The sequence below is a fragment of the Kogia breviceps genome, chromosome 7, assembly GCF_026419965.1.
Source record: "Kogia breviceps isolate mKogBre1 chromosome 7, mKogBre1 haplotype 1, whole genome shotgun sequence".
Classification (NCBI taxonomy): Eukaryota; Metazoa; Chordata; class Mammalia; order Artiodactyla; family Physeteridae; genus Kogia; species Kogia breviceps.
In genome coordinates, this window is record NC_081316.1 from 38,817,054 (window position 1) to 38,839,613 (window position 22,560).

General features: G+C 46.9%; 1 protein-coding gene across 3 annotated transcripts in view; it reads left to right on the top strand.

The window, feature by feature from the left end:
- ABCC8 (ATP binding cassette subfamily C member 8) overlaps positions 1-22,560 on the top strand; it is a 73,036-nt gene that overhangs the window by 12,572 nt on the left and 37,904 nt on the right. For 2 of the 3 annotated variants that reach the window (XM_059068684.2, XM_059068685.2), the window contains exons 7-10: positions 6,660-6,824; positions 10,245-10,400; positions 15,095-15,229; positions 15,559-15,721. In XM_059068684.2, the coding sequence (XP_058924667.1) occupies positions 6,660-6,824; positions 10,245-10,400; positions 15,095-15,229; positions 15,559-15,721 (619 nt within the window). The remainder of the gene's footprint in view (positions 1-6,659; positions 6,825-10,244; positions 10,401-15,094; positions 15,230-15,558; positions 15,722-22,560) is intronic. The other variant, XM_067038132.1, reaches the window with a different exon arrangement.

The following is a 22,560-nucleotide window of genomic DNA, read 5'->3' on the forward strand; positions in this document are numbered from 1 at the left end:
CAGCTCTAAAGATGCTACAGACTGAAATTTGTCTGACAACAGAGACAAAAAAATCTTTCTGGGGTTTATTTTCCTTCCTTGGGGCAATAGCATCCACTCTGGGGGTGAGGGTGGAGTACTTAATTCTTCCATCTGTTTCTTTGCGGCCACTTAGGTTTAGATGGTCACGAAACGGAAAACTTTTCACCTCTAATATAATTCAGAGTCTTATTTTCCCAGCAGGAACATCATTATAACCTTTTAACCACAAACAGACAGTCCAAAAATGATGCAGGGAATTAATAATTAGGGATCTGACTACTAATTTACGACTCTCCCTTGTGTAATGTTATTCATCTCGTGGGCTCCAAAATTTCAGATTCCATTTAATCCTCAGGAGGTTCATATGAATGTTTTCCAGAGATATAATTAATCAGCTGAGTACTTTTGGCCGGGAATATGAGACACTCCAAGTCTGTTTGTCTGATTTACTCAGCAAATGATTATTGAACCCTACCATGTGCCAGACCTGGGTTAGGCTGTCAGAGTATAGAGGCAATGGTTACGATGAGGAGGATTAACAATAATAACAACCATTTATTGACTGCTTAATACATGCCTGGCTGTGTGCAGAAGTTATCTATTTGTTATCTCATTTAATCCCTACAACAGCCCTTTAGGGTAAGTTTTTTTTGTAATAGTTTTATTGAGATATAATTCACATAACCATACAACTTATAATGTAGGTATTTTAATCCCCATTCTACAGATGAGGAACTTGAGGCTCAAAGAGGTTAAGTAACTTTCTCTAGGGTCTCTCAGCTAGTTAGTGACAGAGTCAGGATTTGAAACCAAGTCTCTTTCACTCCATAGTCTGGGCATTTACAATCATGATGCTAAATTGATTATTATTTTCAAGCCATCACCGCTGGCTCCAAGGATTGTGAAACCCAATGGAGGAGAGAGAAATCTAAATAAAATATTTTTATACCATGTGTTAAATACTACTGCTTGGAAGTAGATACAAGGAACTCTGGGAAGAAGGAGTGACTAACTGAGCCAGTGATCATGACAGCTTCGTAGAGGAGAGGGTATTTGAATGGGGCCTTGACAGATGCATAGGAGTTGGCTAGGCTAAGATGGGTAGATTTCTTGTTCAATCAAGAATGTGAGGACTATTAACTTTGAAATAAATTTTATGAAAACTTTACTGTACTTCACAATTTTTTCGCTTTTAGAAAATGCTTATATAATGTATCAATTTCTTAAAAAAAAAAAAAACTTGAGAAAGCCTAAAAAAAAAAAGAAAAACTTTGAAGACTCTTTTTACTTATTTAGACTTCAGTGGCTTTTGAGCCACTGAACTTTATTTGGCCCCAAAAGAGGGGGGAAGAGACTGCTTCTCTTGTCTACAGGAGTGTCACCTTCAGGTTCAGTCTGACCTTAGGTGACCCCCAAATACTCCACATTGATAAAACTGCAGCAGCATGGAGCCAGTTGTTAATATTAGGGGGAAGTGACACCAGCCAGAGCCCTTATCAGCTTGTCCACATCATCTTCTTCTATGTTTCCCGAAACTCTTATGTCAGTCTCCTAAGAACTCTGAGGGCGGATGTTTCAAAGAGATGGTGAGAACAACACTTAGAATATTACTTCATCTGAATGTTAGCTTTGCTTTCTCTTTTCTCTTTGTTTATACACAGACCCTGGGATTTGCTGCCCTCTCATTGGAATGCTCTTGTCTCAGTTACTTGTTGGCACATAAATCACCGAGACAGATGGTCCTGCCTCAGTGGCAGCAGGCCTTATCAAATTTAATATTTGTTCCCTGCAGCCTAAATACAATCAGCAAATTACAGACATAGAAACGAGAGTTGAAAGTAAATATAGTCTCCAACGTCAGCAACAAAGAGTCTTCAGTCGTGTGGTTGCTTGGGATATGGCTTAATTCTCGTTTGGGCTTCTGGGCCCAGAAAGTGGGGGAAAGGGGTCATTTATTAAAGTCACTTGGTTCACCCCACTGCCTCCCGGCAGGCAGCTCTAACCCAGAGAGACAGGTGCTCTTCTGGTCTTTATGAACAAAGAAGGAAGCTCTCTAGCTACACGTCACAGTGTTTAACAACCCTCTCAGTGAGAAAGCCCTTCTTTCCGCTCAGCCTGAATCCATCCTGCTGCAGTCAGCACAGCCAGGCACCCATTGTTTACTTTATTATCAGTGGCTGCCCTGTCCTCTCCTCCCTCGCCAGGATACTCACAGTTGACAAGAATCATACTGCCCTTGGCATCTTCAAGGACAAGCATTTCTTATCTCTTCTTTTATTGCTGGAAGTGTCATATAGCCTGCTAGATCTTTGACACTCCTGTCCCCCTACCACTCCCCAGGGAAAGCTGGGACCCAGGCTGTGCACAACCCACAGTAGATCTCTTTCCAGCCCCCTCTCTCACCCAACCCCCTCCAACAACCTGTCACCTGCCATGGGTGCCTCTGATCTGTCAGGGGGGCAAGGATTTATAAAGAACTGCTGGCATCTGAAACCTGCCAGCACTGCTCTAGGCTGTGAGCTGAGCAGAGAAAAAAAGAAAGAACAGTCTGGGTTTGATCTCAGGGCCAAAGCTTCGAATGGCCTCTAAACCTCAGTGGGAGTCATGTGTAGGTTAGTGAGTGTGTGTTGTTTCTGAATGAGTTCTCCTGAGACCTGCTTATGAGTCTATGCGTATGTCCCTTCTGTTTGTCCCTGTGTCTCTTGGTATGTCTCTTTCTGTGTATATCTGTGTCTCCATTTGGATGCCTACATTTGTGGCTGTCACTGTGGGTACTTTGAGAACTTATATGCATTTCTGTGATTTTGTGATGTCAGCATGTGGGTTGGTCTCTTTACGACAATGCCCATGAGCTGTTCTGGTCTGGCGTGCATCACTAACCCCCTCTCAGCTGCCAAGATGCATCTCCAGTGTCACCTCCTCCAGGAAGCCTTCCTCTGGTTGAATTAGATGCTCCTCTTCTGTGCTCCCATGATATCCTACGCTTGCACCATCAAAGCACCCCTTTTCTTTTTCCTCAACTTGACCCTGAATCTCCTAAGACAGGACCTGCATTGTCTGACCTCTGTGTGCCCAGCTCCATGCCTGACACCCAGGAAGCACAGGAGAAATGATTTTTCAATGAATAATGCAGATGTTACTGTGGCTGCTTACACTTACTAAAAAAATTTTTTACCTACATTGTTACACTGGATTCTCAAAACAACTCTCTGAAGTAGAAACCCTTAATGGCCTCATTTTACAGGTAAGGAAACTGAAGCTCAGAGAGGCTGAGGAACTTACCAAGGACACAGTAGCTAACCTAATGAGTCAGAACTCAAACTCAGATATGGCTAACCTCAAAGTCTAAGCTCTAAACCACGATGTCAAATGGTTGTGGAGGGATGGGTGGGTGCCTTGGTCTGTGAGTGGTCAAAGACAGTTCTCAGTGTTTTTAACCCAGGGCCTCCCAGTACTGGGACCTATAAGCAATTCACTTTTTGGCCCTTGCCAAAATTGGAAGCAAGATCCCAAGTGTCCCCATCTCCTCTAAGCTCCAGAGAACAAGGGAAAGGAGCCTTTCCAGTCATACCTCCGGCCAGACAGGGACAACGGAAGTCAGACCTGTAGAATCAAGAGTCCTGGGTGCTAGGCCTGCCTCTGCAACACACTCCCTCTGTGCTCTTCAGCAGTCACTTACATTCTGCAGGCATCTGTTGGCTCGACTGTAAAATGGGGAAATGTATAGCTTCTGTAAAAAGTAGATGGGGGATGAAGATCATATTCATTGATTAATTTAAAATATATTTATTGAGCGCTACTGGGGAAACTCCTGGAAACAAACACAGTTTCCTCCCTGAGAGCTTGTGAAAATGTGAGACAAGGGCATCTGATCTTCCAAAGCCTTTCCCACCCGCCAAATGTCAAGTTGTAAGTCCTTGGCCTTTTCTCTCCAGTCTTCAAGATGCTGGGCAAAGCCAGTGCTCTCACAGCCATTTGAAGCTTCCCAGGGCCTGCCTTCCTTGGGCAGCATTCTAGGCCTCTTTGGCTAGTCTAGAACCCACTTAATCAAAATGTAGCTGTTCTGGCCTCCATCTCTTTTACACTGTCTCTTTGAAGAGAGATCAAATAATGACCCAATCAATGATTTACACCTGCAAGCAGATTTTCATTTTAACAGGCCACAAAATTCTTGATCCAAATAAATATTATTTCTGACCCTAGGGGGTGTGTGTTGTCAGGGGAAGGGGTCAAGGCTTTGCCTTTAGACCTGAAAAAAGAGAATTTGTTGCTTTGTGAAAAATGTACAAATACTGATGAGTGCGTTTAATAAATAACACCCATAGCCTAACCAATGAGATCGGTTGATTTTTCTAGCCCTCATTCCCCAGCATATGTGCTTTCTGATCATTGTGACACAGTGAATGAGTGCCATTCCATGCTGCTCGAGAGCTTTCATGGTAACTGGTGTTCTTGGTTGCATAGTGTTCCCATGAGTATCCTAATATACTTACCCATTCCCTGTGGTTAGATATTTACATGGAATTTTGCACTCTCCCCCTGCTATAATCCAGAGATAGTACATCTTTGCACATACAGCTATTTCCTTATGTTAAATTATTTTCTTTGGGATAAATCCCCATGATGTGCTTTGTGGCTTTAAAATAATGGACTCTATTCTCCAGAGCTGGGTCTCTACAGAGGCTGGTAGAACAGAAGAATTCCAAGGCATGTTAAACAGGACCAGGTTTTTCCCAAGCCTAGATGACTACATTTTTGACCCAGAACCATCCAGGTGGGCATCTTTCAGTCCCCCACAAGTCACAAGCTTGTAGCTGACAGTAGGAGACTCAAGGTCAAAAGACTGGATGAGGCTTAAGTAGTGGTTCTACGGTAGTGATTTTGGCATCACACAGGTTCATGTTCACGTGTTGTTTTCCTTTATCAGCATGTGACCTTGGGCCAGCCACTTAACCATGCTGAAACTCCATTTCCTCATGTGTAAAATTGGGCTAATAATGGTACTCTTCTCATTGCGTATTGTGAGCATTGCACCTGGTAAATATTGTATCCTGCCCCTTGTTTCCCTATAAGGTCAGGTTCTTAAGCCATGTGGCCTAGTTTTTTAAAAAATATTTTTATTTATTTATTTTTGGCTGCATTGGGTCTTCGTTGCTATGTGCGGGCTTTCTCTAGTTGTGGAGAGCGGGGGTTGCTCAGCAGTTGTGGCGCAGGGGCTTAGCCGCTCCGCAGCATGTGGGATCTTCCCGGGCCAGGGCTCAAACCTCTGTCCCCCACATTGGCAGGCAGATTCTTAACCACTGCGCCACCAGGGAAGTCCCAAACATGGCCTAGTTTTTAGGTCCATTTTGCTGCCAGCCATCCCCACCCTCTCCTTTCTCCCTTCTCCCTTTCCTTGTTGTACTTTAACAAATGAGACAGAGTCAGGGCCTTCAGGTGTCAGTAGGACCCCCTTCTAAGAGACCTCCCTTCTCCCTATATCTGCTTCCTGCTGTCCCCAAAAGGAAGAGACCCCATCCCACAGAGGAAGGGCCATACAATTGTAACCAGGACCAGCTCCATGGAGCTGTGAGGGCTGGTTAAAGGGGCCTGTTGAACCAAGAGGCAAGATCTTCTCTACCATCAGAAAGGCCTGTATCCAGGATGCAGGAATTTCTGACTCTAGGAACAGGACTCCACTTAGAATCCTGACCCTTTCAGCCTGCTCTGGTGTGGACATGCCATCAGGCTCCTTCTCATCACTTTGTTCCCACCACCCTTTATCCCTCAGCAGCAGTTCCCACACCCTTTCAAATCACTTGCAAAGTTCAGGGCAGAGTCTCCGGAAGGGGAGAGCTATGTCTTCATGGAAACACTGATGTGGCTGTGCTGGGGAGTGATGGACTTAATCAAGATCAAAGTTTTCCCAGGAGCTGTTGATGATGAATTTAGAAACACATGCTGTTGTTCCCTGATATCTTTAGCAATGAAGTCCAAGTGTTTGGGTTTTTTTTTTCCCCACCGCTTATCATCTGAGATCTTGCTGGAGGTGCAGGAAGCCTTACATTTAAAAGGAGGTCCCAGGAGCCCACAAGGCTGGGGCGCTTGGGTCTGAAATAGTCAATTATAGGCAATGAGTTTCCATCTCTCGCCTGGGAGCGCTACTGCCATGTTTTCTGCTGGTCTTTCTCCCCAGAAGTTTCTACAGTGCAGGCTGTTGGTGAATGTGGGACAAGGCCTCAGCTGATTCTGTTTTTGTAGCAGAGAACACACGTCGTGGGATCTGTTCTAGCAGTTCTAGTTTTGGCTGCTCTGTGATTCGCTCTATTTATTCTTGTCCTATTCAGAGTGAGCTCCCCTGGCCTAGTGGCCACAAAGCTGAGCGTCAAATTTATGGGCATGAGGTTAGAACTGGGCCACATTCTGTTCACCTAAGTTTATTGATGGAGAGAGTATAGGTAACCCTATACTATAACCTAACCTATAACTAACCCTATAGTTAGAAGAATGCTAGTCTGATTTTTCACTCATAAACAGTTGCACAAGGCTTGCAAGCATGGAGAGTCCTATAATAATGGCCTCTATGGCCCAGTAACATGTACCAATGGCAGTCATTTTGCTGGCAATGACTGCCACCTCTGAATTTCTCTTTCCAACAGACACAATTTCTCGGGGTTTACTTTGTCTCATCCCAAGAGTTCCTTGCTAATGCCTACGTCTTAGCCGTGCTTCTGTTCCTTGCCCTCCTACTGCAAAGGACATTTCTGCAAGCATCCTACTATGTCGCCATTGAAACTGGAATTAACTTGAGAGGAGCAATACAGGTACTTGAATGATAATTCTTTTCCCTTCACAATAAGAACTGCATTATTTGTCCTCACGGACACTCAAGAATGATTCTGCTGTGAATTTATTTTCTTGTTGCCCTTTAACAGTGTTTTGAAGCAATAACCATTGACAAGGCAGTGTGACATAGTGGAGAGTGCCTTGGGCTGGTCTTGGGAAATGCAGTAGTTCTAGCCCTAGTTCTGCCTTGGACTAGATCTGATGTGTCAACTGCTCAGCCTTGAATGGGATGGACATCACTAATCAATCACAGCACTTTTTCCTGCTGAATGCAAGTGCAGCCTAAGAATCCTTCTATAAATATTGTTCCAGGGCTCTGTTACCAGACAGTCTTCTTTGGTTACAAAGAAGCATGTTTGACATACCAAGACTAGATAGACTGTAAGATCTGTTTGAACTCTTAAATCTTGGGTCATGACGAGAGAGACGTACCTGGCCTGGTAAGTCCCTGGGTCTAGGTTCTTTTATTTATTTATTTATTTATTTATTTATGGCCGTGTTGGGTCTTCGTTTCTGTGCGAGGGCTTTCTCTAGCTGTGGCAAGCGGGGGCCACCCTTCATCGCGGTGCGCGGGCCTCTCACTCTCACAGCCTCTCTTGTGGCGGAGCACAGGCTCCAGATGCGCAGGCTCAGTAACTGTGGCTCACGGGCGCAGTTGCTCCGCGGCATGTGAGATCTTCCCAGACCAGGGCTCGAACCCGTGTCCCCTACATTGACAGGCAGATTCTCAACCACTGCGCCACCAGGGAAGCCCATAGGTTCTTGTTCCTGTCTGCTGTGGCTTCCTTCTCAGAGTCGGTTGAAAAGATGGTCAAGGTCAGGAAGGGTTCAGGGCCCCATTAGGCAAGGAGGTGATGAGCCCCAGTGTTTTCATTAGCATTTTGGTTCCACTGTTGGAATGGAGAGACCCAGTGTGATAGTGGTTTAAATAGGATAAAAGTTTGTTTTGCACATTTAGTTAGGGCTGATGCGGCAGCTATACAATCATCAGAGACCTTGGCTCCTTCTGTAATGTTGCTTTGCCAGCCTTCTTACATGACTTTGTCTCATGGTTTAATGTGACTATTGAAATTGCCACTATCGTGTCTACATTTAAACCAACAAGAAGAAAGATGGGACAATAGCAAGACCTACTGTCTTTTAAAATCATGATGCAGAAGTTGCACAGATCCTCTCCCATCCCACTGGGGAGAAATTGGACACATGGCTATACCTAGAGAGGCTAGAAAGTGTGGTCTTTATTCTTTTTCTTTTCTTTTTTTTTTTTGCCACACCACGCGGCACGTGGGATCTTAGTTTCCCAACCAGGGATCGAACCTGTGTCCCCTGCATTGGCAGTGTGGAGTCTTAACCACTGGACCACCAGGGAAGTCCCTGGTCTTTATTCTTGACAGCCATATATACCCTGCTAGAAATTCTTCTTACAAAAAGAAGAGAATGGATAGTGGGGGACAGGTGGCAGATTCTGCCATACCCAGCTATTCCCATGAAGTCAGTAGAACACTAGGAAGTTGTGACTAAATCCCAAAGCCAGCTCATTCTTCAGAAATGTTTCTCAGAATCATGAACATTGATTGGTCCTCTGGGGGCCAGGATCAGAGGCATTGCAGAAAAGGAACTGAGAAGAGAAGGGTATAGCCTGGGCTGGAGACTGTCTGTGTCCAAACTCTGGTTATCTTGGTATAGTGCATGTGAATGGCACCCCCTGGAGTTGTATAGTGCACAGCTTGTGAAGCTGTCCATCTCCAGTGGTTTTTCATTTCCTCATGAATGTCATCAAGTGAGAATGGTAGAAAGATCCCAGGAAAATCTAAGACCCTCTAAGACTCGTAGGGGTTCAGATCTAGGAGAACCAAGCTATTGCTAGTTCAGAAAACCTCTCTAAAATCCCAAACTCTCTCCAGACCCCTCCAGTGACAGGCAGGCATGTATCACCACAAACAGCAGCCAATTTTATAGTCAAGCAGTTTTGTAATTAAATCTACTTTCTATTTCTGTCATAAATCACACACTAGCCCAATGTTTTCCAATTATACTAAAAAAGCCAAATATGGTTTTTTAATGTATTAGCATGTAATCATTTTTATTCAACTGTCTGAATCTTTTGCACGAATTCATTATGTCCCCGAAAGAAAATGCTGGCATTAATTATGGGAGCGAATTAGAAAACAACTTCTTCCTTTCAGAGATTTACAGAAATTTATAGATAAGGGTTTATGTCTTCATGAGTTTGAGAACAACCACAGTTCTTGCATGAAAAGTAGTGAAGCAAGATTCCTGTATTATATATAATTTTTGACATATACCAGGTTTTGGTCGTGTAATTCTCTGTATCCTGGTCTTAATAATGCTTTATTTGATAGTTTACTGTATGTTCCTACTTCACTGAAACTAGATTTATTATTATTCTTTAAAGACTGATTGCACAGAACTTAGGATGAGCATAGATCTGTCAAAAACTGTCATTGTCATTATATTAAACCTTACCCATGGTATATATAAACTCGAAAAAGACAGAACAGGTTCATGCTTTAAGCAGACCTGACCCACGAAAAAGCCTGGGTTTACACAAAAGATGAATTAAGGGCTGGGAATCCACCTTGCAACAGAATGCACAGTAGAATTTCATTCAAGAGCAGGCATCCCTAAAAGGAATGCATTTTTCCTTGTTTAAGGGCACAGAGCCTGACAATTGCCATCTTTCTGGGAGGCACAATCACCGTGCACATAGAGCTTTTAGCTTCGGAGCTCACAGGGAGCCATTACCATGGCTGCTCCCCATCTACCCTGGTGAAGTAGAACAAGGTCCTTGGGGTGGCCAGACTCTGGATGGTGCTGGGGCTGATCGACACAAGCATTTGTCTCACATAAGACCTTCCCAGGCTGAATCCTTGTTTTCTTTAAAGGATCAATTAAGACAGGACTTGGCCCCAGAGCATACCCCCTTTCCCGGTTGAAGAAGCCGCATTAAAACAGATGGCTGCCACCCTTCATCATTTTTATGGCTCTAAAGTGTGTTCTCCACGGACCTCTGGTAAATCAAGAGTACAACTGGACGTGAAAATCTGCTTTTAAGATTTAAAGGCTAATTACGTCCTGTCTCCAAGGGAAAGGCCTTGCTTGCTGGGGAAGTAGCTTGTCATGCTAGCAGAGATTCCTCACGTGAATGCTGCCTCTCTGACTTGCTTGAACTATAGTCAAAGCCCTTTACCTCTCTGAGCCTTAGTTACTCTATTTGTAAAACTGGAACAATCATGCAGTGCCCTTTACAGAGCTGCTCTGGGGCTCCATTGGGGAATGTCTGAGAAGCCCCTGGCACTTTAGAGACACATGGCATCTGGGGTTGTGATTAGGGTGTTGATGATGACAAATGTGAAACACTCTGCTCTCATTTCCAGACCAAAATTTACAATAAAATTATGCACCTGTCCACCTCCAACCTATCCATGGGGGAAATGACTGCCGGGCAGATCTGTAACCTGGTAGCCATCGACACCAACCAGCTCATGTGGTTTTTCTTCTTGTGCCCAAACCTCTGGGCTATGCCAGTACAGGTAAGGAATGTATGCTTTGTTGGGGATTGGGGGACACAAAACCAGAATCCGCTGGTACATGCCCAGTGGCCAGGAGCTTACCATCTTCCATTCCTTGTTTGCCTGTACCTTTTATCCCCTTGGGGTCTCCATGGAGTGTATGCCTGGGTGTCTATACTGTCTTATACTCTGCAAGTGGCCTGGCCATCTCTTGATGATCAGAGAAGGCAGTCACTAAGACTTTTAAAATGTAGCCAACCTTTAAAAATAAGTATAGAATAATCATGTGTGGAACGCTTTCACAGACATTAAAAGTTATGTTATAGCAGAGTACTTAATTACGTTGAAAAGTGTTCACGATGTATTTTTAAGCAAAAAGAGTAAGTTAAAAATAGTATTCACAGTGTGATTCCTGCTAAATTGGAATATACACATGTATATATTTGCACAGATTCACGCAGGGTAAAAAAGAACTGCAAGTCCTCGTGGTGGGATTACAAGTGATTTTTATTTTGTTTATGCGTTTCTAAATTCTCCAATAAGCCTGTGTTAATTTTGGAAATCTAAAACATGGCATTTCCTAAAGCCAGGCAACTTTTGGGACTGGCCCTGGAGGAGGCACATTCTCCCCCAACAGTAGAATGAGAATCCTCGGCACGGTTTACCTGACTCCTGGCCTCGTCTGCTCCATCTCCCATCTGGAGCTCTTCCACCACAGAGTCTGTGATTCCTGTCCTGTGCCTGAAGATGAATCTTCACTCTGGTGCTCAGGCCAGAAGCTGAAATCCAAGATCCATTCCCAGAGGGCCTGCAGGCTTCACAGGGGTTGCCTGGTATAGCAGAAAGTGTCTGGACTTGGGTGAGGCAGGCTGATTCAAGTACTTAACCTATCTGAGCCTCGGTTTCCTCATCTGGGAAAAGAGGATGATTCCTACCCTCTGGAGGTGTTCTGATGATTCAATTAGATAATGTAAGCGAAGCACCAAGCACAGTGCCTGGCATAGAGTGGTCACTAAGTAAACATCAGAGCCCTCTAACTTGCTCACTTTGATGTAAGAACATTACCAATCCAGAATCCATTGCTTCTTAGGATGTAGATTCCATAAACCTTAATCTAAAGTGATTTTTATTGGTCTTCCTTTCCTGTAAAGTTTATATGTAAGAGACACTAAAGAAAAACAGAAGGAGAGGCTTGCATAGGGAGGCAGCTAGACAAGATTGGACGTAGGGCAGAAAATCTGATGGTCCTTTTTACGAGAACAGCCATACATACACACCATTCCCTATTACCGCTGACCAACACCCAGAACCCTGTACCCCCCTCCACTCTGCCAAGATGGATCAGTGACTACAGAAACTATAGAAGGGCCTGGAGAGCTCATCTAATACAGTCACAGCCTTTTATCGTTTCTCTTGTGTTTCCTTGAACAACCCATTTTGGAAGATTTTGTCCACCAGACCTGCTGCATTGTTATGGTTACTATTATTTTATTTTTAAAATTTTATTTATTTATTTATTTTTATTTATCTTTTATTTTTGGCTGCATTGGGTCTTCGTTGCTGCGCGTGGGCTTTCTCTAGTTGCGGTGAGCAGGGGCTACTCTTCGTTGCGGTGTGCGGGGCTTCTCACTGCAGTGGCTTCTCTTGTTGCGGAGCACGGGCTCTAGGCACACGGGCTTCAGTAGCTGTGGCGCATGGGCTTCGGTAGTTGCAGCACACGGGCTCAGTAGCTGTGGCTCGCGGGCTCTAGAGCGCAGGCTCAGTAGTTGTGGCGCACGGGCTTAGTTGCTCCGCGGCATGTGGGATCTTCCTGGACCAGGGCTCGAACCCATGTCCCCTGCATTGGCAGGCGGATTCTTAACCACTGCGCCACCAGGGAAGTCCCTGGTTACTATCATTAATAGTGTTTATTGCACATGTACCATTGCTAACAAAGCTAATAGCTGATAGCCCCTGCCCCGTGCCTGGCCTTACCAGCCTTGTCTCACTTGTGTAATTAACTCTCACAACACCGGGGGTTGGGGGTGGGGTGGGGGGGATTGGGGGGGAGATTAGGTAAGAATTTTTACCTCCACAAAGTACTTACATTTCCTTATTTATCATGAAGTGTCATTTGATTTTCTGTTTTAATTCCTCAAAGACTGTACCTTTGCCCCTTATAGCTTTGACCAGCCCTCAAGACATAGTGTTACCACCGGAATTGATACAATTCCTTCGACCAGGTTAGGATTCTATGTGGAGCCTGGCTGGCCACAGGGCCCACGAGGCTTTTGATGGTACTGAAATTAGCTCAGAAGCCCCTGTTCCTTTGTCCTCAGGGGCTCACCCTGATTTGTAATCTTTTTTATTCACATACACTTTTTCAAATAACAGTTTTATTGAGATATAATTCACCCATTTAAAGTGTACAATTCACATTAGCATGTTTACAGAGTTGTGCAACATCATCACAATTTTAGAACACTTTCATCGCCCCAAAAAGAAACCGACATCCACTGGCAGTCACTCCTCATCCCTGCCCCCAGCTCTGAGCAACCACTGATCTACATATACTTTTGAAAACCTAATGAAACTTTCTTCTCAGAAAAACAAATGTGCATTCACACATTTTGCCTACAATTTAAGGGGCTTTGTGGGCCCCCTGAAGCTTATTGACAACCATGTCAAAGATCTTGGCCATAGTGGGGACCTCTGTGCTTCCTCATGCCATGGGCATCGGAGGCCCAGAGAGGGCAGGGACCTTACCCTGGGCCGCACAGTGAGCTGGTAGCAGCACCATACCCAGGTATCGCCTTTCTGTGGTTCCCTAGTGACAGAGGTCCCGTGAGGCTTGTTTGTTTGTTTTTAAGAAGGAGGGTCAGGGACTTCCCTGGTGGCCCAGTAGTTAAGACTTCGCCTTCCACTACAGGAGGTACTGGTTCGATCCCTGCGATCCCTGGTCGGGGAGCTAAGATCCCATATGCTTGGCAGCCAAAAAACCAAAACATGAACAACAGAAGCAATATTGTAACAAATTCAATAAGAGACTTTAAAAATGGTCCACATCAAAAAAAAGATCTTTAAGAAAAGGTCAGCCACCTTGTCTCCAGCTAAGTGTCAGGCACTATTCTAGGTTCTTATCATATATATGTTCGTTTAATCTTCACAACAGTCCTGCTAAGGGGACAATTAAAATTACCATTTTAAAAATGAAGATGCTGAGATTCAAGATTGCACTGCCAGTAAATGCTGGGACTGCATTCAAACTCGGCCACAGACCCCTGGGACTGCGATCTCCCCACCACTACATGAGATTGCTTTCCTAGCCTGAGACTAGGAGATAAAATAGTCCTTTTATGCCCCACACTTGCTTTGCACACTCAGAATCCCTGATTTCTGGTATGTTCTCTCACAGGGTCCATTCAGACCCCTGCAGAAGGGCAGAGGGGACAGAAGGGTCTGGGGAGCGTGACAAAGGGTGGCTGAAGTGTGAGGAGGAGGCTGGTGGCAGTAGAAGTCACATCCCCAACTCTTGCCCCAGCAGCTGCCAGCCTTGGAGGTGGTGGGCGGGAAGACACCGACGCCCAGCCGGGGCCCTGGCAGTGACTCTGGCAGTGCTCTGAGAGCTTCCCTGGTATCCTGCTCTACCCAACCTGCTAAACAACACCCCGCCTGCCTCCAAATGAGGACAGCTAATGGAAAGAGTGGATGCCAGGGATAATTTCCCAGAAGGATGATGGGAGTGGGGGCCAGCAAGAGTAGGAAGGTTTTTCATCTCCTAATGTGCTCCTCTGCCCGTCCGTGCCAACATTTAACATCAGTTAAACACTGGGAGGCCGGTGGTAAAGGGGTCATTTACCAGCCTCCTAGGAACCTGCTAATGCAGGAGGCATTCTCTAACTAACAGACATAACAGAGCCACCCACCCACTCTTTGGCCCTTGAGATGGTGCAGGAGCTTAGTGCCAATTTGGTGTAGGGCTCAGGGAGTGCAGGGCCAACCCAGACACACTTTTGTTTTCAATTAAGGAAGACAGCACATCTGTTGCTCTAGAATAAGCCCTGAATTTAGAAGCGTCTGCCTTTGAAGGAGACCTGAGAAATTGTCATCTTGATGCTTTGGGGACTGGCAAGAGTAATTTATACTTCTCATAAATATTCAGAAGCCAGCTGTCATTTACATAAAGCTAGAAACAGAATGAATTCTCTTTTTAGAGGATACCTACCAGATTCACTAACAATTAAAGACAACAGGAGCATAAGGATGAAAAGTAAACTCTTAGACCCTGGACTGGTTCTGTCTGGCATGGATGCAGCTATTTTGCCCCTTTGCTCAGGTATCACTTTTTTCCAATGAGAGTGAACCATCAACCTTGAAAACCAGCAAACAGAACAAAAGGTGTTGTCACTCACTGTGCAGACTCAGCTCTTAGACCTCCATCTGCAAAAGTACACATGGAGAGAGTTAATGCCTCAGCCAGCCTTGCAGATAAATGCAGTTAGTTACCAGCCCAGAAATTCTCTGCTTGTGTGAGAGCCCATCATGTTAATCCCTCCTTCTGAAATTGCTTTGTAACACCTCCTACTCTTTGCCCCAAGAAACTTTTGAAAGCTGAACACCAAGGTATGTCCCCCTTTAGGGCACTGGGTTACGGGGTGGGGACGGGGGGGTGCCAATACCCCCTGGCAAGGAAGCTCCCAGATCAAAGGGAGCTCATTCCCATGACCCTCCCTCAGATCATCGTGGGTGTGATTCTCCTTTACTACATCCTTGGGATCAGTGCCTTAATTGGAGCAGCTGTCATCATTCTGCTGGCTCCCGTCCAGTATTTTGTGGCCACCAAGCTCTCCCAGGCCCAGCGGAGCACACTGGTAAGTATCTGTAGGTGTGCATATGCCCCCTTTTCCCATCCTGCCCCCATAGCGCTCCCTCTCCCCTTACATTAGTGGGTCTCCTCACTCTTCCCCCAGATGTCACCAAACAGAGCCCCCCACACACACCCACACTATGAGTGACCTTAAGCAGGTCACTTCAGCTGTCCAGGCCTCGGTTTCTTTGTGAAATGGGATTAATGGAGGGTCCCCGAGGAGACGGAGGCTGGGCATAGGCTGTAAAATGGTGAGGGCATTGACTTGCCTCCTTCCTCTTGGGTGGGATTGGGGCAAAAGAAGCCCTTCTCTGACTCAGTGACTCCTGGCAGGAGTATTCCAACGAGAGACTGAAGCAGACCAACGAGATGCTCCGTGGCATCAAACTGCTGAAGCTGTATGCCTGGGAGAACGTCTTCCGCACGCGGGTGGAGATGACCCGCAAGAAGGAGATGACCAGCCTCAGGGCCTTCGCCGTCTACACCTCCATCTCCAGTGAGTCCCCCGCAACCAGCCAGCCCTGTGTGCTGCTGCCTACATGCCGGGATAGGGTTCCAGGGCTGGGGGAGGTGGTAGGGGTGGCAGAAGCGGGAGACTTTGAGAATCATCCCGTCCAGGAGAGCCTCGAACTGTCTCTTGTAGCAGAGCTGCCATAAATCAAGTGTTCTTCAGCCATTTATCGAGCAAACGTACGTATTGAGAGCCTGCTACGTGCAGGGCCCTGGGCTAGCCCTCAAGGTACAGTGATGAGAAAGATAGATGTGGACTTTGATGTCTTATTAAGCTGATATGTTATTGAGAGCCAGCAATAATTGAATAAATAACAGCAGTTTTGAATTCTCCCAAGTGTGAGGACTTCTTTTCAATAAGTCAGACTGAGCTGCCGGTGCCTTAAGGAAGCTACAAGGAAGGTTTCATCTACCTGGGGCCATGAGAGGTAGAAAATTTCTCTTTAAAGAACAAAAGCTCAAGCTTGAGGTACTCACAGGTGTAGGGACTGAATTTACATTAACCAAGTGGTTTAGGAACCCCAAGCCCCGAAAATAGAGGAAAAAAGACCCAAACTGGTAAAACTCCTATGGTCCCAGAAGACACGCATATTAAAACCATTTTCCAGAGAACATAGAACTCCAGTGGCAAATACTCATGTTAAACAATGAGCTGATAATAAAGAAATAAAAATCCTCCAGAAAAGATGTACCACCAGAGTGAGAGTCAGCAAAATAGGAGAATTAGTTCCTCAATACCTCGAGATGATAGAATAGTCTGAAAGAGATAATAAAATAAGTGCTTTAAGGGAACTCCCTGGCAGTCCAGTGGTTAGGACTCCGTGCTTTCACTGCTGAGCACCTGGGTTTGGTCCCTGGTCAGGGAACTAAGATCCCACAAGCTGCACGGCATGGCCAAAAAACAAAACAAAATAAAACCAACAAAATAAGTGTGTTAAAATAATTAAAGGAAGGCACAAGGCAAAACAGCAAAAAGAAAGCCGAAAGAACTTCTAAAAAGTAAAAATTTAGTTATTGAAATTAATTCAGCTGGCCCCCTGGTCAGAGTGGGCATACAGAGGTCAGGTGATGGATGAAGTCCTGGCCCCAAGTTTATCTCACAGTTGGTCTAGTGGTTCCATGGGTCCACCCTTTTGTGGTTACTGCCCAAGTGCATAATTGGGCTGTAGATATTTAGCAGCTAGAAAACCTCATTCTGATTCCCTGATCTGTCCAGTTTAAGAGCCATTTTGGTAGAAAGGGCCAAGAGGAAGCCCCCAGAGAGAAAAAAATAAAAAAGAAACAAAAAACAACTCTGTGTACAGGTTAAATGAATTAACATAGCTGAAGAGAGAATTTGTGAATAAAAAGATAGATCTGTGGAAATTATACAGAATGTGGCAAGGAGAGATAAATGGGAAATGTTTTTGTAAGTTGGGAGAACCATTTTATAGATGGGAAATTGAGGCCCTGAGGGGGGCATCTTCCTGAGGTCACTTCTGAGGTTAATGGCTTGGCTCAGACTAGATCCTCTGGAATCTCTTAGACTCCCAGCCTCATGCTGTTTTCCACCCAGAGCCAGGAACCCAAGTGGGGTGAAGAAAACTGAGGGCACAATGGGCACCATTTTCAGGCTATTGTCTCTGAATAGAAGAGAAACAACCCAGCATGGGCTCTGACGGGAGGGGGAAATAGGGAAGGAAATTAAGAGAGGTAGACGCTACGACTACCCCCCCCTCTGGCTGAAGTTGGTTCTCTTGGTGTGGCAGGAAGAGACACACCTGTGGGCATGGCAGTGCTGGGCAGCAGTGGAGGGTGCACCAGATGTGTCTCCCAGAGAGGTGCATGGAGAATGAGGTGGTCCCTCAGGTCATCTGTGTGTTCCTGGCAGTCACATTGCCTAGTGAGGGGGTCTGGTGGGCTCAAGTGGCCAGCGTCCAACCTGAAGGTTCTCACAAGGTGGGGCTTGCACTGAGCACTTCCTTGTGTCCAGTCAGACCATGGCGTCCTGGTCCAGGCACCAGTGGCCAGGCCACCCACCATCATGGCACCAGCCACGGCACCCTTCTGCAGAAAATCCTGCTAAGAGCGGATTTTCTCAGAATGGAGCGATGCACATGGCAGTCTTCCTAGATTCTTCACCAAGACACTCCAGGTTCCTCAGCCGTGACCTTGTGGCCTCCAAGCACCCCTGGGCTGAGCACTTGATAGGACAGGAGAAATTAGGCAGGAGCCTCTGGGGAGCTCAGAGAAACCAGTGTCCACACCCTAGGCCCTCTTCAGCCTCTCTGTCAGCTCTGCTTACCCCTGAGCCTGGTTGTGGTAACAGTAACCCCACGCTGTGTACAGACTCGTGAGTTACAGACACCTAGCTTCCAGACACCCCATCAGGGGGAACAGCTGTTGAGGTGGGGGAGGTCTTCCGCTCCCCGCAGTAACTGGCAGGGTGGAGTAGGGCGGGCTCACTGTTGCTACGAGGGGAGAGAGGGAAGGGAAGCCGTAAGGAAATTGGGAGCGCTGGGTCCCCAAGATTCCTGACAGCAAAGTAGGAACAGCCTCTGGTCATACAGGTGGGGGCAGGTGGCAGCTACTTTGCTTCTAAGAGATGTATGCTTATTTCCTGCAATCCAAACTTCAACCTGCTGGGACATGTTTCTTATGTAAACAACATCAAAAGAATGCCTAGGTTCCCAGGCTAGCCCACTAAGCCTGTCTAGTACGTGCTTTTTGTCCTATGGGGCCCCCAGAAGACAAGTCATGGCTTTGTGAAGGGTCTGAAGCCAGGAGGACCTGGGGCAAGGAGGCTCCGTGTTGTCAAGAGCTGAGATGACAATGGCTCTGGAGCTAAACAGGGGTCTCCCCAGGGCCCCTCACCTGTCCAGTACTTGGTGACCTAGAGAGATAAACAGAGCAGCCCAGGCTGGTCCCTGGAAGAGGGCAGAGGAGGAAAGGGAAGAGCCCTCCGGGAGAGAGCGCTTTGAAAGCCAAGTGCTGTTAGATCTGTGTCCGCCCCTCCTGGGATGGGTTTCTCTGTGTTGGTCGTGACTATGGGATGGGGAGAGACCGGGCGTCAGGGTGAGGGCACCGCCAGGCCACAGTTATATGCTCTGAGTGGGTTTTCATTTACCTCCTCCTGGACTTCCTGACTTACTGCTCTCTGTCACCCAGAATTAGGACACAGGTCATTAAGCTTAAGGTAATGGGGCATCCTTCATTCTCGCCTCTGGCACCAGCCATGGGGTCCTGTCGCCGCAAAGGAGCCCTGGAGTCACGTGTCCTGATGGGGCCCATCCTGGTGCTGCCTGCTGGGCTTTCAGTCTGGTCATTGTACACCAGACAGACTGTCAGGCAGACAAGGTTACCTCTGACACCCTGTCTGATGGTCTTACAGTGGCATCACTGAGAGCTCCTGTTTGTGGAGCCCTGAGCTGGTGCATGGCAGGACAGAGCAAGGGGGTGAAAAGGAAATGATACAGTTTCTCTGCCATCATAATCCAGAATCAGCATTTCCTCTCAAAGAAAAACAGATGTGAGTTGCTCAGAGGGTGTTAAGTGAGCCCTGACCTGTGCTAAGCACTGGGAGGGACGCAAGAGACCAAAAGATATGCTCCTGTTCTCAAGGAGTTTATACTCTGCTAAGAAGTCAGAGCTAACATACGTGAAACAGTGCAGCAGGGAGCTCTCGACCACGGGGACCTGCTCCATGCCGCTCGCTGCCCAGCAAGCCTGACTTCATTTAACCCTCCGAACAACTTTGTGAGGTTTGTAGCACTATTGTCCTATTTTACAGCATGGAAGACTGAGGCTCAGGGAAGTGAAAGGACTCTCTGAGGCCCTCAGCCAATAAATGGTAGAGAACAGAGAAGAAGGAAGCCTGCACCTGGCTCAGAGTTCACATGGAGCTTCATGCAAGAGGAGGCGTGGCTACACCTGCCACAGGCAGGGTTTCAGTGAGCAGAAGACAAAGTGGGGGAAAGCTGCGAGCGAGTGCTGTGCTCACTCCCCTTAGAAACCAATTCAACCCTTATTTCCTTGCAGAACCCGCATAGCTCTAGGTGTCCAGTCCAGCCATAAATTTGAGGACAAGCTTTGCAGGGGTGACACAGGGGTCCCAGGCCCTAGCTGTCAACCAATTGACATGCTGCCAGTTCATTCTGTCCTTTGTGCAGCACCCATTCCTCCTCTCTGTGCTAGACTCTCCTGAGGCCCTGGGCATTAGAGAGGAGCTGCCCGGTCCTCACCCTCGCAGTCTTGTGGGAGACCATGCCATGAACAGGGGCCGTGCCTGTGGTTAGAGCCACAGGGTCAGTTCTAAATCTCCCTCGTTCTCTTTCGTGGTGCACACCTGGCCCTGACCTCTTTTATTTCTTTCGTTCCCTTATCTAATAAATATTTACTGAGCACCCACTATGTGTCAAGCCCTGTGCCAGGCCTGGGGGATGCAGCAGGCTGCTAACAGCCTAGTAGGGAAGCCAGACGGACAACTGTGTCGTGAGTGACAGGAACAGAAAGTGGAATCCATCAGAGTGGCACCCAACTTCATCTTAGGAGTAGTGGGTGTCAAGGAAGACTTGTGCTAGGTGAAACCCATTGCTGATGCCCAGAGGATCGATCACATGTCAGCCAAGTGAGGGGAAGAATGTTCCAGGCACAAAGGTCTAAAGGTGAAAAGGATGATGGGTGTGTTCAAGACTCGAGTATATCACGGTGAGGAGAGGGTAACAAGACCAGATCATGCAGGACCTTGTGTGCTGGGTTTTCTCCTGAGGCAGGAGAGGCATTGAAGGATTTTAAAGGAAAGGTGGGTCTGCCATCTCTTCCAGTGTTCTCTGTTCAGGGGTCTACCCTCTTCCCACTTGGGTCTGAACCACAGTCAGGTGGTGTACATCAAATGAATGTGACTGGCCTCATGCTATGTTTTGAAAAGCAAAAAAAATAGCCCGCAAGCTTGGATGGAGGTGTGGGGTGGGCAGGATGGTGCCTGTGCACCCCCTTCACAGGGCACCCAGCACCCGCCCCTCCCCGCAACCCAGGCCCTGGCTGTTCTTGGCGAGTCTCATGTTCCCTCTCTCCTCCTCGGCGGAGGCCCTAACTCAGAACAGCCAGTGTGCGGGGACAAGGAGACCTCCAGACCTGGTCCCCCTTCCTTCTCCAGCTTCTCTGAACTTCAGCGTCTGCCCTTCCTTCCACCAGCTTGTACAGCCACGGTGGGTTGCTGATGCATAGCCTGGCGGGGGGGTTGGGTGTCTGAGGGAGAGCTGGAAGCCGCAATCAGTGTGACTGTCAGCGCCTACTTTCCTTCCCTGTGCTGACTTCACACTGACTACCGGACTGCATAGCTCTGTTCACTTCGAAATGCCTTTCCCCTCCTACAGGTGCAGCCTGCAGTTACTGTGAGCTGGCAGCTCCTCCCCTGGCCCTGGGGAGGGGAGGGGGTGAAGTTAACCAGAGGCACAAATGGCTCACTGTGCCTCCCCTTGCATGGCTTCTGAAATATTTATCAATGTTTTGCAAATGAAAAGCTCCTGCTATTGCAGTGGGTGGGGGGGCGGTACTGCCACCCACAAGGCCAGGCAGCATTCCTTGGCCAGAGCCCGGCGGCGGGTGGGGGAGCAGATGATCTGAGCCCTGCTTTGTTTTCAGTTGATCTGTTGTTTTGGTTTTTTGGGGGTGGGGTATGAAAAGCTGACACAGTTGTTCACTACGGAACCCCCAGAACACAACACAATGCCTGAAACGGAGGAGACCCTCAAAAAAGAATTTCTGAATGAATATTTCTTAAAGGATGGAGGGACAGTATTAAAACAATAGGTACCCTTATCTCTACTCCATTACAAAAAGGCTTTCCCTCTTGAAGGTGGCCTTTCTGACCTGCCTACATGCAACTAAACTTTTCCATAATAGCATCACACTCACACATCGTTTCATAATCTTCTGCTTTCACTTAGTGTTATTTAACAGTATTCCCTACTCCCTAACATTCAAGAGTTGAGAACTGTCATGTCCTTCTTTTTTTAATTTTTTCCTAGGTCAAATCTAAGTGAGTCAGCCCACCCCATGCCAAAGTTGGAGAGAAATCTATTCTTGGTTCTATTTCCCACTCCTCCACTGCCTTTAATGTCCCATCGGCCCTTATGTGGTTCAGGAAAATGGAGGCAAGTTCTCAGGTCTTCCAGCCACGACAGCTGGGATGCCCAGCTGCCTTCCCTCCCCACCGCACCCCTCCCTCAACTCAGGCACAGAGGTTTCTGCTGAGCCCAGAGAGATGCCAGAGCCTGTAGCATCCCAGGCCTCCCACTCTTTGGCACTGACATCCCCAGTTCCAGCCATGTTTACCCCAGACCCTAATGGGGTGATTTTCAGAGAGGCCTTTAAAACACAAGCAGCTGGTGAGTCTATTCGCCCAGCCCCCACCCCTGAGGGGACCCAGAGCTCTCTGTACAAAGGCCATCCCTCCAGAAGAGGATGAGGACAATGGAAACTAACATTTTCATTCTTTAGCATCTCCATACAACAGCCAGAACAGGACAGAAGTTAATTATATGCATTCTCCATGTTGCTGCATCAGCCTTGGAATGCTCCTTTTCAGATTTATGTATAGCTTGTCTCACTCCTCAAAGGAGTTCAGGCAGCTGCAAGAATAAGGACGATAAAATAGGAAAAAAATAAATTCAAAAAATCACGACCAGGGAAAACATGCAGAAGAACAAAATGTCAATTGTCACACATTTCCTGACTGCAGAATCTCCCTGGAGTTGCTTTCCCTCATTTACTAAAACAGCTGCTCCTGTTGGATGTTTCCAGTTTACTTCGTTTCAGTGGTTCGTTGCTGTGGTTGTGGTTTTT